The sequence below is a fragment of the Saccopteryx bilineata genome, chromosome 7, assembly GCF_036850765.1.
Source record: "Saccopteryx bilineata isolate mSacBil1 chromosome 7, mSacBil1_pri_phased_curated, whole genome shotgun sequence".
In the NCBI taxonomy this organism is placed as follows: Eukaryota; Metazoa; Chordata; class Mammalia; order Chiroptera; family Emballonuridae; genus Saccopteryx; species Saccopteryx bilineata.
This window is the reverse complement of record NC_089496.1, coordinates 80,681,728-80,700,043: the sequence shown is the minus strand read 5'-3', so window position 1 is coordinate 80,700,043 and position 18,316 is coordinate 80,681,728. Positions and strand designations below refer to the sequence as shown.

Below are 18,316 nucleotides of genomic sequence, written 5' to 3'. Positions count from 1 at the left end.
GCTCATAGCCCAGGGACAAGCAACTATATGGACAAGTAAACTACTATGAGAAGCGAGCTATTAAAAGATATAAGCAAATGACTATAAGAGCCAATGCCAAGGATGGTTTCAACAAGGAGGGGGCATTTAAGACCAGTTTGCCAAATGGAGAAGGAATAATCCAGGCATTCAAATATTCTTACTTCAACTCATATTAATAATATAATAATATAAATTAGTTTGTATTGAGTAGCCTAGTCATGTAACACAACAGCAGAGACTTTTGTCTTTGTTTTCCCTAGTATAATAGTTTCAGTGTGTTAACTAGAAGTATATGTACACTTATTTTCTAGTTATAATTAGTCCAGTCTGTCTTGACCATTTAAAAAATTCCTCATAGTTATTTCTTATTTCTTGATTTAGGTTCTAACGATTTAAACTAGTGGTTGTCAACTAGGGGAGATTTTTGTCCCCCAGAGAGCACTTGGCAATGTCTGGAGACATTCTGGTTGTCACAGCTGGGGTGTGCACTGGCATTAGTGGGTAGGAAAAAGGCCAGGGCCACTGCTGAGCACCCACAATGCCCGGGACAGCCCCCAGTGAGAAAGATTCATCTGGTTCTAAATGTCAATAGTGTCAAGGCTGAGAAACCCTAAATTAAATATGTACATTTTATACTGTTTTTGCTTCCTTTTCAGAACTATTTGTCAATGAAGATTGTGAGGCCAAATGCATAATAAAACTAAAGTCTTCCTTTCAAGAGTCATCAGCAAGGAGGGAATCCTGGCTGTGTTTATGGACCAAAACTCAAGAGTGATTTTGTTTGTGTCTGAGACTACATTCCAGGGGTAGATTCTACGGCTCCGCCCGAGCCCAGCAGTTCCGAGAGGGTCCAGGTCCCGGAGAGTCGGGCCAACTCGCAACATTTTTATCTTGTTCTCTTTTGAAGTATTAAATTTTTTTTACCATGTTTTTCAGGATAATTTTCAAGTGGCTGGTTCCATTTAAAAATCTTTTTCTTTTCATATGTGCTCTTAGTTCTACAATTCAATTTTGGAAATTGCTGAAATCGATTTTAAAAAATTCCTGTATCTTGACTTCATATTCTTCTTATTTGTAATCAACGAAAGGGACTATGCACCGTAAAAACAGAATATCTAGTCATTCTATGTATGCCTACAGCCACTGTTATGATATTTTGTATGGATATATGTCATGAGTATCTATTCAAACTCTGTGATAAACCCCGATAAAAATGTTGCACTTTTAACACGTAGCCACTTGTGACTGTGGGCTGAGTTGGGAAGGAGACTGGTTCAGTCCTCAGGGTCTCAGTGCACGAAATGCCACGGCATACCACTGGGCCATAAACACTTCATATGTGTGCTGACAAACCTTGGCCAGCGGGTCACACTGAGGCTAATGTAATAAATAATAAAAGCTAACACTTATTAAAAAATACTTATTCTATGCACAACATTGTTTTAAGTGCTGTATGTGTAACTCATTTAATCCTCAAGGTAACCCTATAAGGGTAGGTAACATTATTAACCCCTTTTTACAATTGAAGAAATTAAGGAACAAAGAAGTTAAGTAACTCACCCAAGGCCACACAACCAATGAATGGGGAGAGCTGGAATTTGAACCTCGTCAGTCTGGGTTCTCCCCTTCTTAACTTCTTTTAACCACAATACAATACCACCAGTGAGAAGGCTGTCTAGAGGAGCATAGAGCTGAGATGGTCACATAACGAATGACAGCAACAACCTAGTGGACTCCATGCCCACGCTAAAGACAGTCAGCATGTCTTTTAAAACACACGTGAGCCTGACCAGGCGGTGGCGCAGTGGATAGAGCGTCGGACTGGGATGCGGAAGTACCCAGGTTCGAGACTCCGAGGTCGCGCGCGGGCTCATCTGGCTTGAGCAAAGAGCTCGCCAGCTTGGACCCAAGGTCGCTGGCTCCAGCAAGGGGTTACTCGGTCTGCTGAAGGCCCACGGTCAAGGCACATGTAAGAAAGCAATCAATGAACAACTAAGAAGTCGCAATGCGCAACGAGAAACTGATGATTGATGCTTCTCATCTCTCTCTGTTCCTGTCTGTCTGTCCCTGTCTATCTCTGCCTCTGTAAAAAACAAAACAAAAAAAAAAAAAACACACGTGAGAACACTGTCCTGTTGATATATCAGACTGTGGTGAGATCAGCAAACACAGCCCTGACCAGGTAGTTCAGTTGGTTAGAGCATCATCCTGCTATATTGAGGTTGTAAGTTCAATCCTTGATCAGGGCACATACAAAAATCAACCAGTGAGTGAATGAATACGTGGAACAACAAATCGATGTGTTTGTTTTTTTTTCTCTCTCTCTCAAATCAATAAATAGCCTAACCAGGCAGTGGCACAGTGGATAGAGCATCAGACTGGGATGCAGAGGACCCAGGTTCGAAACACCGAGGTCGCTGGCTTGAACACAGGCTCATCTGGCTTGAGCGTGGGCTCACCAGCTTGAGACAGGGTCACTGGCTTGAGCATGGGATCATAGCCATAACCCCAGGGTTGCTGGCTTGAGCCCAAAGGTTGCTGGCTTGAGCCCAAGGTCGCTGGCTTGAGCTAGGGGTCACTCACTCTGCTGGAGTCTCCTAGACAAGGCACATATGAGAAAGCAATCAATGAGCAACCAAGGAGCTGCAATAAAGAATTGATGCTTCTCATTTCACTCCTTTTCTGTCTGTCTGTCCTTATCTGTTTCTCTCTCTGTCTCTCTGTTTCTGTCACACACATAAAAAAAATCAATAAATAAAATTTAAACATTAAAAGAAAAAAAGAACAACACGGAACTAAAGGGAACAAGAAATGGTGTGAAAATAGCGATGTTTTTGAACATTTAGACAATGTTATGCCACAATGGTGACTGTCTTGGCATAATTGCTGAGTCGTTTCATATTTTGATCATTTTTATTCTCTTCGAGGTTCTGCCAAAAATCTTAGCATTCACAGCATGCTCAATACATAAAGAGGCTGAGACACAGCACTAGCTAAATTGGGACCCTTGCCGCTTCCCCAGGCCCCTCGAGGTCTCCTCTCTAAGTCCGCGAGGTCATGTCCCACATAACCTTCCCACCCTTTCAGGTCACATTGTACCTCTACCCAAACTCCTACTTTCTAACAACATCACAGCATCTTGCTTATAATTAACAGAAGGTCTGTAGCTTTTATCTAATTTAGGGAGCACTCTAAATAATGAAAGAGAAACATTTTTATTTAAAATGATGTTTTCTTGGATAAAAAGGGAGGCTCCACAATGAAGCAAAGTTGTTCCGTGCAAATTTGTTATTCCGAATGTTTAACAACCAGTATGGTATTGGCAGCCCTGTTCAGAGCAGATGCTTCACCCCATTGCAATGGATAATGGCTATAAAAAATTAGAACAGCCATACCAGTATATGCAGTCTGAGTACTAGCCTTTCAGAGAACTGTGAGTACACTCTCCCATAGTGCCTCATTCAAGTTACAGTTGCTAAGTGGATAAATGAATGGCCGCGAGGAAAGACTTCTTTTTCTTCAGCATACCTACTGGAATCTGCGAGTGTAATTCCTTTGAAGAAATGACAGCCAAGCTCTATTAGGAATGAACTAATTCCCAGAGAGAGTATTGAGCTAGGCTTTCCTCCCATCCCCCCAAGCCCCAGAAAAAGCTCCATCTTGTCAAAAGATAATGGTCCCTCATTTGAGGTTGTTAGCCGCCTGGTGACCTATAAATGATAGCTAAAAGCTGGAACTAATCACAGTCCAGTCAGATTATCGCTTCACTGCAAATTAAATGACACTTAGTCCTAACTGATTCTAGCAAGTGCCACCATTAACATTGGAGCCTTCATTAGGAAAATAAATCTCCATCAATGTCTTCAGGGTGACAGGAAACTGAAAATCCTGACAGCCTCACACTTGATTTTGTTTCGTTCCTCCTTTCTCCTTGTAAAGCTAGAAGAAAAAAAAAAATGTCGCAATTAGACCTGCGTGTTGCTTTCAAGAGCTATTTAAAAGATGTGCCGAGTTCTGAAACCCATTTTGAAAAGGGAGCAGAGGGGTGCTGCGTAGACCGGCTCTCCAGGTGCTGGCTCAGTGGCAGCTCCTGCCCCTTCAAATTCACCCCAACTCGGGATTGTTTGTTCAAAGACTGAGGTTGACTTGTTTCATACTATTGAGCAGATGTTATTACAAACACAACTAGAAGGCGAGGGGGCTTTCCAGAAACATCTATGCAGTTCAGAGAAAGTCCAACTTGACTACCATATGGGGAACCGACATTGACAATGATTTCAAAGTTGAAAAAAACCCTCTACAGTTTAAATATTTCCTGCTAAATAGATTTCTTTGTAAGGTCAATACATTCAGTACTCTGGACCATGTGCACGCCACCTCCCAAGGCAGATGGGAATTCCATTCCGAAGAATGCTTTTCAAAGTCGGCTTGATGTGGAATTAGTTCATAATGGAGTCGATGTTGTAAATAGATTAAGCACCCGCCATCTTTGCAGCTGAGTTTTGTGTTTGTTCAGCGTTGAATGGCAACTCCCTAATCTTTCTTAGGTTAAACATAATGGGGTCCCAAGGAAGATCAAAGGAAGCTGCTTTCCCCGTGGATATACATGCCCGAAATGAAATGCCAGAGTTCATGAAGTTCAAGAAAAACACAAGAGAAATGTGTAGCATGGACTAAGAGCAAAACCTAACGAGTAAGGCAACATAATGAAAATCACAGGCCTGCCATCTGTATGGCCAAACTCGTAACTTCAGGAGTACAACTTTGTGGGACAGGCCGGCTCTAGATTTTTACTATTTAAATAAACTTAACAAGAAAGAAAAATCATATTTTTTTTTTGACTCCCACAGAGTAAACTGAATGCTTCTCAAGGCGACCTGATTTTGCCAAAATTTATCTCAACTCCTTAAAAAGGCCCATTCAGTCCTTGACTAATATTAATGTGCTACTTCCATGTGTTTGTACAAAATCCTAGAGCCAAACCCATAATCCTCTCCCCATCATATTTCAGCTGAGTCCTGCCCCAGCAATTATCAGGAGGAGGACCAGGAGCGTCCAGCTGGATCTCCGTACGGCAGGGCAGCCTCTCGGATGAGGTTTCACCTGGGTCAACAGGATCAACAAAATGAATGAATGGAATCCTGTCTTAGAGGCGGCAAAAGCACGGGGCCAGGGTTTCCAGACGTCTGGAAGCCCGTGAGCTTACTTACCCCAGCTCGGTCACCATGTAATGCTGTGACTTAGGCATCTCCCCTCGGGCTTCCTGCTTCTCCTCTGTGAAAGTAAGCTCTGAATTGAATGATCTTGTCCGCTTTGTTTTACAGTTCTGTTTGTCTGTAGCTCAGTGTCCTCATCTATTATAAAACTGGGACAATACCCTTCATAGAATGATTGTGAAGGTAAAATGATTTCGAAGACACAAAAGTGTTTAGGACTGTGCTTGGGACTAAGTAAGCACTCAGCATACTCTATTTATCACCCCAGTCATTATCCTAATCATCGTGTCGTCATCATCATCAGCATAGGACAAGAACAACCAAAAAAGCCTGACCAGGCGGTGGCGCAGTGGATAGAGCGTCGTCGGACTAGGATGTTCGAGACCCAAGGTCACCAGCTTGAGCACGGGCTCATCTGGTTTGAGCAAAAGCTTACCAGCTTGGACCCAAGGTTGCTGGCTCGAGCCAAGGGTTACTCAGTCTGCTGAAGGCCCGCGGTCAAGTCACATATGAGAAAGCAATCAATGAACTAAGGTGTCGCAAGGAAAAACTAATGATTGATGCTTCTCATCTCTCCGTATCTGTCTGTCTGTCCCTGTCTATGCCTCTCTCTGACTCTCTCTCTGTCTCTCTAAAAAACAACAACAACAAAAAAACCCAAAAAAATATGGGTCAGGAAGTGATATACTGCTTTTGAAATGTTTCCAGATAGAGTGTCACCCTGGGACGCTGAGGACCCAGGTTCGAAACCCCGAGATCACTGGCCTCAGCTTGGGCTCACCAGTTTGAGCACGGAGTTGCCAGCTTGAGCATAGGATCATAGACATGACCTCATGGTCGCTGGCTTGAGCTCAAAGATTGCTCACTGGCTTGAAGCCCAAGGTCATTGGCTTGAGCAAGGAGTCACTGGCTCAGCTGGAGCCCCCTTCCCTCCCTTCAAAGCACATACCTTCAAAGCACATATGAGAAAGCAATCAATGCACAACTAAGATGCTGCAACTACAAGTTTATGCTTCTCATCTCTCTCCTTCTTGTCTGTCTGTCTGTCTGTCTCTCTCTCTCTCTCTCACATTAAAAAAAAAAAAAAAAAAGAAAGAAAGAAATTTTGTTCTTGAAAGTACATGTATTTCCCTGGCCAGATAGCTTGGTTGGTTAGCATCAGCCAGAGCACAGAAGTTGCTGGTTCAATCCCTGGTCAGGGCACATACAGGAACAGACCAATGTTCCTGTCTCTCTCTCTCTCTCTCTCTCTCTCTCTCTCTCTTTTCCTCTGGCTAAAATCAATAAATTTCAAAAAATTTAAAAAAAACCTACTTGAATTGCTGCTATTTAAAATGTTGCAGATCCCCCCTCACCTCATCAAGTTCTAATTGCACGTTCCTAATTACAGTAGGCAGATAAAAATGCTAAAGCAGTTCCACAAAAATTAAGAATTACCATGTGGTCTAGCAATTCTACTTCTGGATACATACTCTAAAGCAGGGGTTGGGAACCTTTTTGGCTGAGAGAGCCATGAACGCCACATATTTTAAAATGTAATTCCGTGAGAGCCATACAACGACCCGTGTACATTACACATTATCCAATAAAAACTTGGTGTTGTCCCAGAGGACAGCTGTGATTGGCTCCAGCCACCCGCAACCATAAACATGAGTGGTAGGAAATGAATGGATTGTAATACATGAGAATGTTTTATATTTTTAACGTTATTATTATTTTTATTAAAGATCTGTCTGCGAGCCAGATGCAGCCATCAAAAGAGCCACATCTGGCTCACGAGCCATAGGTTCCCGACCCCTGCTCTAAAGAACTGAAAGCAGGGAATCAAACAGATAATTGTACACTGAAGCTCAGAACAGCATTATAAACAATAGCTCAAAGGTTAAAGTCACGCAAGTATCCATCATCAGATGAATGGATACATAAAATGTGGTACGTACATACAATGAAATATGATTCAGCCTTGGCCCTGGCTGATTGGCTCAGCGGTAGAGCGTCCGCCTAGCGTGCGGAGGACCCGGGTTCGATTCCCGGCCAGGGCACACAGGAGAAGCGCCCATTTGCTTCTCCACCCCTCCGCCGTGCTTTCCTCTCTGTCTCTCTCTTCCCCTCCCGCAGCCAAGGCTCCATTGGAGCAGAGATGGCCCGGGCGCTAGGCATGGCTCTGTGGCCTCTGCCTCAGGCGCTGGAGTGGCTCTGGTCGCAATATGGCGACGCCCAGGATGGGCAGAGCATCGCCCCCTGGGGGGCAGAGCACCGCCCCTGGTGGGCGTGCCTGGTGGATCCCGGTCGGGCGCATGCGGGAGTCTGTCTGACTGTCTCTCCCTGTTTCCAGCTTCAGAAAAATGAAAAAAAAAAAAAAAAAAAAAAAAAAAAAAAAAAAAAAAAGAAATATGATTCAGCCTTGAAAAGGAAAGAAATTCTGACACGCTACAAGATGGATGAGACTTGAAGACATAATACCAAGTGGGGAAAACATGCTAAGAATGAAAGGTCTCGCCTGACCAGGCGGTGGCGCAGTGGATAGAGCATTGGACTGGGATGCGGAAGACCCAGGTTCGAGACCCCGAGGTCACCAGCTTGAACCCAAGGTCGCTGGCTCCAGCAAGGGGTTACTCGGTCTGCTGAAGGCCCACGGTCAAGGCACATATGAGAAAGCAATCAATGAACAACTAAGGTGTCGCAATGAAAAACTAATGATTGATGCTTCTCATCTCTCTCTGTTCCTGTCTGTCTGTCCCTGTCTATCCCTCTCTCTGACTCACTCTCTGTCTCTGTAAAAAAAATTAAATAAATAAAAAATTAAAAAAAATAAAAGAATGAAAGGTCTCCTCAAACAGACCCCTCCATGAAGTTGGAGACCTACTTTTTTCCTGTCTTCTATGGGTCGGGCCCTAAGAGGCAGGTCGTATTTGCTGGCTGACTGAGGGGTGAATCCTGTCTTATGATCAAAACACAAGTCACAAAGGGGCATTTTGACGGCTAAACCCAGCACCTGTAGACAAGGCTGGTTTGGCCCAGGTTGCCTATTTATAACTGCCGATGTTTAGAAGTTGAGGGGAAACAATCGTACCTTGAGCTCTTCTTGACAAATTGCAACGTCTGTCACTACTTCACAGAACAAAACGTGGCTGGGCTCACACGCCTGCCAGTTCACTGCAGACCCAGACACCGGCCCACCCGCTTCTCCACTTCCCGTCCAACTCCTCAAGATGCTGAGCGCGGGGCTCAGACACATTTTGTCATCAGAGTAGGGGTCCCTGATGAAGGCACAGAATCAACTGGAAGCCCCCGACTGAGTAGCTGTGGCAACAGTCTCCACCCTGGCAGCTGTGACCTAAACTTAGGTCAGCCTCTCTGCCTTCCTGGGCCTCCTCACCCTCCCCAGCTGCTCCAAGTCAGCCATGGTCCTGAGGTGCAGGGAAATATAATTAGCTTCAAACAGGCTTCTCTTAGAAAATAAAATCTCTATGGCCAATATACAAAGAAACTCACTCTCAACAAGAAGAAAAATACAAAGTAGAGCCACATTGAGATATCATTTCCCACTCTCCAGACTGGCAAAAATTTAAAAGTCTAACATTAGGGAATCAAGAGGGATGTGAACATTTCCTTTTTCTTTTTTTTTTTTTTTTTGTATTTTTCTGAAGCTAGAAACAGGAGAGACAGTCAGACAGACTCCCACATGCGCCCGACTGGGATCCACCCGGCACACTCACCAGGGGGTGACGCTCTGCCCACCAGGGGGCGATGCTCTGCTCCTCCGGGGCATCGTTCTGCCGCGACCAGAGCCACCCTAGCGCCTGGGGCAGAGGCCAAGGAGCCATCCCCAGCACCTGGGCCATCTTTGCTCCAATGGAGCCTTGGCTGCGGGAGGGGAAGAGAGAGACAGAGAGGAAGGAGAGGGGGAGGGGTGGAGAAGCAGATGGGCACTTGTCTTGTGTACCCTGGCTGGGAATTGAACTCGGGACTCCTGCACGCCAGGCCAACCCTCTACCACTGAGCCAACTGGCCAGGGCTTTTTTTTTTTTTTTTTAATACAGCTGGTGGGAATACAAATTGGCAATAAACCACTGCAGAAGATAACGTGGTATTATCTGGTGACAGTCCCTGCCCTCTGATCTAGCAATTCCACTACTCAGTTTGTACGCTAAAGAAACTTCAACCAACGTGTACCTGGAGACAGATTTTTATTTTTTATATATATATATATTTATATTTATATATATATATTTTTTTAAGTGAGAGGAGGGGAGATAGTGAGACTCCTGCATGTGCCCCGACTGAAATCCATTGGGCAACCCCCATCTGGGGCTGATGCTAGAATCAACTGAACTATTTTTAGTGCCTGGGGTCAATGCTTGAACCAACTGAGCCACTGGCTGCAGGAGATGAAGACGGAGAGAAGGAGGAAAGGGAGAGGGAGAGAAGCAGATGGTTGCTTCTCCTGTGTGTCCTGACTGGGGATCGAACCTGGGACGTCCATATTCCAGGCCAATGCTCTATCCACTGGGCCATCCAGCCAGGGCCAGGAGCCAGATTTTAAAATGTTTGAAATAGCCAAAAACTGGCAGAACCCCTGTCCATTGATAGTAATTGGAAAATGCATTGAGGTGTAGATCTATAATAAAATACTATAAAGCAGTGAAAGTGAATGAAACTCAGCTTTACACGCAATATGAATAAGCCCTGGAAACAGTGCTGAATGAAGGAACACATCAGGCAAGAATACCTGCAGTAGTATTTCTTTTAAATAAAGTTTAAAAACATGTACAACTAAACATATTGTTCACGAGGTAGAGATGTGGTAGATCAGTGGTTGGCAAACTCATTAGTCAACAGAGCCAAATATCAACAGTACAACAATTGAAATTTCTTTTGAGAGCCAAATTTTTTAAACTTAAACTATATAGATAGGTACATTCCTTATCGAGGTAGCGCCTGCACGTGGTATTTTGTGGAAGAGCCATGCTCAAGGGGCCAAAGAGCCACATGTGGCTCACGAGCCACAGTTTGCCAACCACTGTGGTAAATCTACAAAGATGAGATGACAGACTCAGGAGATTAGATATCTTTGGGGCGGGAGGGGGAGATGGAGTCAGGGAGGGGCTCACAGAGGATCCAAAAATAATAGTACATTTTTTTTCCTAATGATGGATACAGGGGTGTCCGTTCATTGTATTATTCTTTTTTTTTTTTTTTTTGTATTTTTCTGAAGCTGGAAATGGGGAGAGACAGTCAGCTAGACTCCCGCATGCGCCCGACCGGGATCCACCCGGCACGCCCACCAGGGGCGACGCTCTGCCCACCAGGGGGCGATGCTCTGCCCCTCCGGGGTGTCGCTCTGCCATGACCAGAGCCACTCTAGCGCCTGGGGCAGAGGCCAAGGAGCCATCCCCAGCGCCTGGGCCATCTTTGCTCCAATGGAGCCTCAGCTGCGGGAGGGGAAGAGAGAGACAGAGAGGAAGGAGAGGGGGAGGGGTGGAGAAGCAAATGAGCGCTTCTCCTATGTGCCCTGGCCAGGAATCGAACCCAGGTCCCCCGCACGCCAGGCCAACTCTCTACCACTGAGCCTCCATTTTATTATTCTTTATATCACATGTATCTATCTTATAAAGATATTCTTTTGTATTCAATATATAATCTTTAAGAAAATTTAGAAGTTGCTTTGCCCTGGTGGGATGGCTCAGTTGATCAGAGCATCATGCCAAAGCACAGAGGTTGCTGGTTCAATCCCTGGTCAGGGCACATGCAGGAACAGATCGATATTCCTATGTCTTTCTCTCTCTCTCATTCTCCATTCTTCTCTCACTAAAATCAATAAATAAAAATTTTTAAAATTATTTTTAAAAAGTTGCTTTCTCTCCCCACAATGATTGAGTCATTGGACATGAACATGAAGAACTTCTTTTTGATGTTATCAGACTCATTGCAAAGGCGATCTATGAACAAACACTGAGTCTTGTAAACATTGTTTATCATGATCATTCAAAGCCTCAGGTAGAGCAAAGGTCAAAAGAGTGTCAGGGTCTAGTCAAGAAACCGAGTCCAGCCTGACCAGGTGGTGGCACAGTGGATAGAGCGTCGGACTGGGATGCAGAGGACCCAGGTTCGAGACTCCGAGGTTGCCAGCTTGAGCGCAGGCTCAACTGGCTTGAGCAAAAAGCTCACCGCTTGGACCCAAGGTCGCTGGCTCAAGCAAGGGGTTACTCGATCTGCTGTAGCCCTCCGGTCAAGGCACATATGAGAAAGCAATCAATGAACAACTAAGGTGCCGCAACAAAAAACTGATGATTGATACTTCTCATCTCTCTCCGTTCCTGTCTGTCTGTCCCTATCTATGCCTCTCTCTGACTCTCTCTCTCTCTGTTTCTGTAAAAAAAAGAGAAAGAAACTGAGTCCACAGGAGGGATTTCAGTAGAGGGAACTAATTACAGAGGTACGTTCCCTAAAAAAAGAGGGACAGCAGAGGAGGAGGTAGGCTGCCCTGTGAGAATAGGGACCTTAGAGGTAATGCAGGCTCTACTAGCAACATTGCCCAAATCAGAACAAAAGAGAGAAGAGCCTTCTGTTATTTCCTTCTTCTCGCCCTCCATCAGGGCCTCCTACTGGCCAACCCAAGCCTAAGGAAGAATTTGCATACCTTGGCCCCTTTCAATACAGAAGAGTGCAGTAGACCAGCAGGCAGGAAGGGATCTGAGCAAACTGGAAAACAATTCAGCTGAGTAACTTATATGTTTTTCTTCTTTTACATGAGGAAAGCTCAGAGAGGTTAAGTAACTGGCCCAAGCTCACACAGCAATTTAGTGGCAGGGCTACCATTTAGAGATGAGCAATCTAACTCCAGAGTCACTTTAATCTGCTGATCCCACTCCTTGAGATCCTACTAAATGACTTCCTTAGGTCAGATGAATTATTAACAACATCAAACAAGGGGACCAAACACTTAAAGATTAAATTAAGTTATTTATTTATTTTTTTTTTTCTGAAGCTGGAAACAGGGAGAGACAGTCAGACTCCCGCATGCGCCCGACCGGGATCCACCCGGCACGCCCACCAGGGGCGAAGCTCTGCCCACCAGGGGGCGATGCTCTGCTCATCCTGGGCGTCGCCATGTTGCGACCAGAGCCACTCTAGCGCCTGAGGCAGAGGCCACAGAGCCATCCCCAGCGCCCGGGCCATCTTTGCTCCAATGGAGCCTTGGCTGCAGGAGGGGAAGAGAGAGACAGAGAGGAAGGCGCGGCGGAGGGGTGGAGAAGCAAATGGGCACTTCTCCTGTGTGCCCTGGCCGGGAATCGAACCCAGGTCCTCCGCACGCTAGGCCGACGCTCTACCGCTGAGCCAACCGGCCAGGGCCCTAAATTAAGTTATTTAATGACTATCTCTCCCCAAAGGGCAATATTTTCATTGTCATTTTCATTCCATTATGTCGATCAATCCTGCATCACATTGGTTCCAGTGAGTGTGAAGAAAGCTTCCAAAATAAAACCAGTTGGCCCTCCAGGTTATACAGATTCCATGTGTGTCCTGGAGTTGCCGCCCCTGGCTCCCCCTGGCTGAGGCGGCGAGTGTAGTGCAGAACCTGGATCCAGGTCACATCAGCCCTGAAGGGAGGTTTTAGAAGGAATATGGCAGAGAGGAGGAATCTGAGAGATAGTTCCCCCCCTTTACATAACTATGGCACAGAAGGCCTGAACACACCTCTTACTAATTTTCCCTTTTTTTTTCTCATTATTGCTTTTAGATTTTAAAATTAATTTATCTTCATTAGAGGAACTTTGGAAAATGCAAAATAAATAAAAAAGGAAAGAAAAATATTTGGGGGGAGGTTTGTTGTTTTTTGTGACAGAGACAGAGAGAGGGACAGATAGGGACAGACCGACAGGAAGGGAGAGAGATGAGAAGCATCAGTTCTTCGTTGTAGCTTCTTAGCTGTTCATTGATTGCTTTCTCATATGTGCCTTGACCGGGGGGCTACAGCAGACCGAGTAACCCCTTGCTCGAGCCAGAGACCTTGGGCTCAAGCTGGTGAGTTTTTGCTCAAACCAGATGAGCCAGCGCTCCAGCTAGCGACCTCGGGGCCTCGAACCTGGGTCCTCTGCGTCCCAGTCCGACGCTCTATCCACTGCACCACCACCTGGTCAGGAGAAAAGAAAAATATTTATAATCTCACTATCATGCGCTAACTACTGTTAATATTTTGCAGTACTTCCTTCTAGCCTTTTTTTTTAAAAAGACGTATAATTGGGATCCCACCCTCAAACCTCCCTTGACCTTGTCTTCACAACTCTCTAGTTTCATTGCTTGCTTTTCTTCTTCCTCTTAAAATTGTATTGCATAAACGTCTTTCTACATCATGAAAAAAAACTAATGTATAATAGTCACTTAAATTCCCTCATATGCCCTGGCCGGATAGGTCGGTTGGTTAGAGTGACATCCTAATGGGCCAAGGGCATGGGTTTCATCCCCAATCGGGGCACACACAGGAATAGATCAATATGTTTCTCTCTCTCTCTCTCTCTCTCTCTCTCTCTCTCTCTCAAAGTCAATAAATAATTTTTTTTAATTGAAATTCTAGCATATGTATCTACTATAACTGAACTAATCCCCTATCATTAGATGTAAGTTGTTTGCGGTTTTTGGTTATTTTAAATAATGCTGCTTTATTTAAATATTCATGGACCAAGACCCTTACATTTGGGGGCCTCTAGATCTATTAAACTGCTAACATTATAAAGGCAGGACAATGTTGTTCACCCAAGCCTAGTCTATGACACAGAGCAGCTGGCGTTGAATGAATAAATAAATTTCCCTCTAGTTCTTTAAGTTAAATCTTTAGGAGAAAAATTTCTGAGTGAAAGGGCAGAAGTATATTTAAGGCCCTTGAGACAAATTGCCGTTTGCTTTCCTGAAATGTAGTTCTAATTTACACCCCCCACCCAACAGAGTCTGAGAAGGTTGGAGCCAGAACGGCTGCCCATCCCTCCGCCACTCTCCTGCCCGATGGGGCGCCTTTCCCGAGCTCTAATCACTGGGCCCCCCAGAGCCGTGCAAGGAGAAGCGGGGCTGCCAGGACTTAATAATAAGGCTGCCACACGGCTGCCCTAAGGACCTCCTGTGGAGACAGTAGTCTCCCCTCTGTGACTGGAGAGGCAGAGAAAGCTTCCAACACCCTCAGAAAGAGCATCTACTTGGACTGTTTTCACTTAGAAAAGGTGAATTCTGCTGAAGAACTCTCAAAGTGCTTTAAATAATCTGAGCAAGAGTCCCCAACCAATAAACTAAGCTCTAAGTCCATCTTTAAACCTCACCAACTTTGAAATAGAATTTCTCCATATTCTTTTTAAAGAAAGGACTTTGAGTTAGCTCACAAAAAAAAAAAAAAAAGAAAAGCAGGACCAAACAATTGAATACAATTTTTGCAAGATAAAAACAAAGGTAAGAGAAGAAAAATAAATATATTGATTCTAAGAGTCAATCTAGTTCCTCTTATTTAAGTTTAAAAAGTGACTTGGAACATCCAGGAAGCTAAAGTGAAGAGAGAAAATATCATATCATTTTGTTTTGTTTTTAAATGAGAGGAAGGGAGATAGAGAGACAGACTCCTGCATGCGCCCCAACTGGGATCTGCCCAGCAACCCCCATCTGGGGCCGATGTTCAAATCAAGCAAGCCATCCTCAGCACCTGAGGCCGACTTTTGAACCAATTGAGCCACTGGCTGCGGGAGGAGAAGAAAGAGAGAAGGGGAGAGGGAGCGGGTGCTTCTCGGAAATTGAAAACGGAACTTCCACAAGCTGGACCAACGCTCTATCCACTAAACCGCCAGCCAGGGCTTCATATTGTTGTTTTTACCTGATTGGTAAAAACATGTCAGGTTCTCAGAAAAAGCAAAGTTAATTCTTACACCAAAAGGTGATAAAAAAAAAAAGTTGTCACAGGATCCTTAACATTTGCTAAGTCCACAGTAAATGTTAGTGGGTGTTATTCTTATTTGTAAAGTACAGAAATACCTCATATTACAACTTTTAATAAAAGTCAGAGCGGCCCTGGCCGGTTGGCTCAGTGGTAGAGCATCGGCCTGGCGTGCGGGGGACCTGGGTTCAATTCCTGGCCAGGGCACATAGGAGAAGCACCCATTTGCTTCTCCACCCCCTCCCCCCTCCTTCCTCTCTGTCTCTCTCTTCCCCTCCCGCAGCCAAGGCTCTATTGGAGCAAAGATGGCCCGGGCGCTGGGGATGGCTCCTTGGCCTCTATCCCAGGCGCTAGAGTGGCTCTGGTCACGGCAGAGCGACGCCCCGGAGGGGCAGAGCATTGCCCTCTCCCCGTTTCCAGCTTCAGAAAAATACAAAAATAAATAAATAAATAGATAAATAAATAAAATAAAAGTCAGAGCATGATACGATGAAAATTAATGAAGGGAAATCTCACTAAAAAGAGTCAAGAGGCCAGAAGAAGGAACTCTCACACTCTACCACTCATCTTTAATGACCCTAAACAGGAAGAGGCATACCTTTCATCTTCAACAGGAAGATGTTTTCTATTTTACTACCCCAGCAGGAGGAAGGAAGATTTTTCTCCTTACCTGGCAACAGCTCAGCCAATGACAGACTGTCACAGCTGGAGTGGTGATTGGTACAATAAAAAGCGACTCCACTTGAACTCCCAGTTTCCTCCAATGGACTCTGTTTGTAACAGCCCTTCCCAACTCTTCCCTTTCCTCTATAAAAGAATGCTTTTCTTCCTTGTTCTCCAGACTTGTCTATGATTTTGTTATAGCTTACCTGTCCTGAAATGCATTCTCTTGCTGTTTCAGAATAAAGCCATTTTTGCTGGTTAAAAAAAAAAAAAAATCAAACAAACAAAAAAACTGTTTTTGGGGTGTTTGTTTTTTGTTTTTTTAGGTCAACAATACAAAAGCACAGCCCTTTGAAGGACTATGTTGTGATGGCCAACATGCATAACCATTATGAAGAGTACAGCTTTTAAAATCTTTCCCAAGTATTTCCTTTCCCCCAGACTTTTGGTAACAAACTAGACGATGAAAGGATCATAGCCACGTTGTCTGGGAAGGTCTGGCCCCTGAGCTCCTTGCTGACTGGGGCCCTGCAGGGAGAGGAGATAGCATCCAGGAGTCACATGGATGGAAGCCACGCCACCTCTGCACAGAAGTAGGTCTGAGCCAGCACACCAGCCACGCGCTCTGCCAGTCCTCTCAGTCTTACTCATTTCGGAGGGTTTTTTTCTCACTTGAGGTTGGCACCAGTAATACTGACCTCTCACTTCAGACTTGAAGGCTGACACATTCAGACAACATGATGGTCTAATAATACTAATAATAGCGATCATACTTCCTCTGCAGCATTTGACCTCAGAACAAACATGCCAGTGCTGAGGACACATGGGAAGCTGGGAAGATGTCTTTGTAGTAACTGTGAAAGATGGTTGCTGCTAGGCATTTTAGTTTTGTTTAGTTTAGTTTTATTTTTTTTTGCTGCCAGGCATTTTAGAAGGGCCCAGGGAAGGGTAGACATTTCAAGAGAGCCTCCAGGGCCTCTGGGAATCATCTATATCACCTCCTCTAGAGCCTCTCTCTTCTCTTCACCCCTCTCCTTCCCGTTCTAGTTCTCTTTGGGGCTCTCCTTTCCTCTCTGCACCTCTGGTCTCTCTGTGCATGTATTTAGCCCCTGCCGCTGTTACTGCACAGGATGCTGGGAAATAGAGCTGAGAACTCTGTCAGCTCCAACGAGAACAAAGACACTGTATTACTATCTTCATGTCCCTGAAGCACCTAGCCTTGTGCCTGGTCAACATGCGTGATCCTCACTCCATCTTCGAATAACAAAAAGTACCGTTGTGCTGAGTTCAGTCGCTCCATGTGACACTGCACCTGGATTAAGGAATGACACCTGGGTATTTTGTGAGCTTTTACCCCGAAGGACCCTAACACACTTGGGAAATGCACTTTAAAGCCCGTGGGGTATACCTGCAAGTGTGAAGCTTCGTGAAAATCTAGCTTTAATTTATAAATTGATGCACTCCATCTCATAATCCTTCTCTTTAACGTTTTGACTCTGTCTGGCACTACATCAAATGAAAACTGCTTATAAATCATCAAACACAGAAGACATGTTGGGACAGTCCAACTCAAAATCTAGGCCATGTGGAGTATGTGATAGTCACTGTGGACCCCCTCCCAGAGGATCCTGGAGACCCTCAGAGAGAGAGGCTGCCGCTCTCCCTCCCTCTCTCCTCCGCAGCTCAGTGAACTGCCTCTCTCACGGGCTACTCTATGTCAAGTGCTCCAGGGTAATGAGCAAAGAGAAGCAGGGATAAGTGGATCTCATAATGGCTAAGGTTCACCTGAGCATTGCTGGGGAGGCCAGTTCATATAAAAGTAACTTTGTAAATAACTAGTTAAACTCCTAATCCCTCCACTCACCACCTCTGTCAATCTTCATTGTGAATGATATTCCAAGAACACACTCCATGTCTTTCCTTGGCTTTGCACCCCCTGGCACATTTATACAAGGAATGCTTAAACCCCAGTGGAACAGATCTTTATATTGTCCTCATCCAGGCCATTCCTGATGCATAGCAGGTGCACAGAGATGCGTCAATCTTCATACTCATCAGCTCTGACCAACTCTCACAGTGCTCAGTGCCTTGTTGGGGGAAGCAAACACATGAACAAGTCACTAAGAGCCTGACCTGTGGTGGCGCAGTGGATAAAGCGTTGACCTGGAAATGGTGAGGTCGCCGGTTCGAAACCCTGGGCTTGCCTGGTCAAGGCACATATGGGAGTTGATGCTTCCAGCTCCTCCCCCCTGTCTCTCTCTCCTCTCTCTGTCTTTCTCTCTCCCTCTCTCTCTCCTCTCTAAAATGAATAAATAAAAAATAAATAAATAAATAAATAAATAACAAGTCACTAAGACCTGATGTGACTACAACAGGTATTGGACGCGCTGTCATACCAAAGGATTGGAAAGGGAAGAACTAAAAAAAAAAAAAAAAAGAATAGGAAAGAGAAAGAGTGTGGCATAATGGCCAATAGTCGACCCTGAGCCCGGCTGGAGTCATA

General features: G+C 44.9%; 1 protein-coding gene and 1 non-coding gene across 8 annotated transcripts in view; both read left to right on the top strand.

Moving 5' to 3' along the window:
- MYOF (myoferlin) overlaps positions 1–1,445 on the top strand; it is a 187,010-nt gene extending 185,565 nt beyond the window's left edge. For all 7 annotated transcript variants that reach the window (XM_066240064.1, XM_066240063.1, XM_066240062.1 and 4 more), the window contains one exon: positions 678–1,445. In XM_066240064.1, coding sequence (XP_066096161.1) covers positions 678–716 — 39 coding nt within the window. In that variant the 3' untranslated portion in view covers positions 717–1,445. The remainder of the gene's footprint in view (positions 1–677) is intronic.
- Positions 1,446–7,203: 5,758 nt separating this feature from the next.
- TRNAA-AGC (transfer RNA alanine (anticodon AGC)) lies at positions 7,204–7,279 on the top strand. The gene has a single exon. It is a non-coding gene; the product is annotated as a tRNA-Ala (tRNA).
- Positions 7,280–18,316: the final 11,037 nt, after the last annotated feature.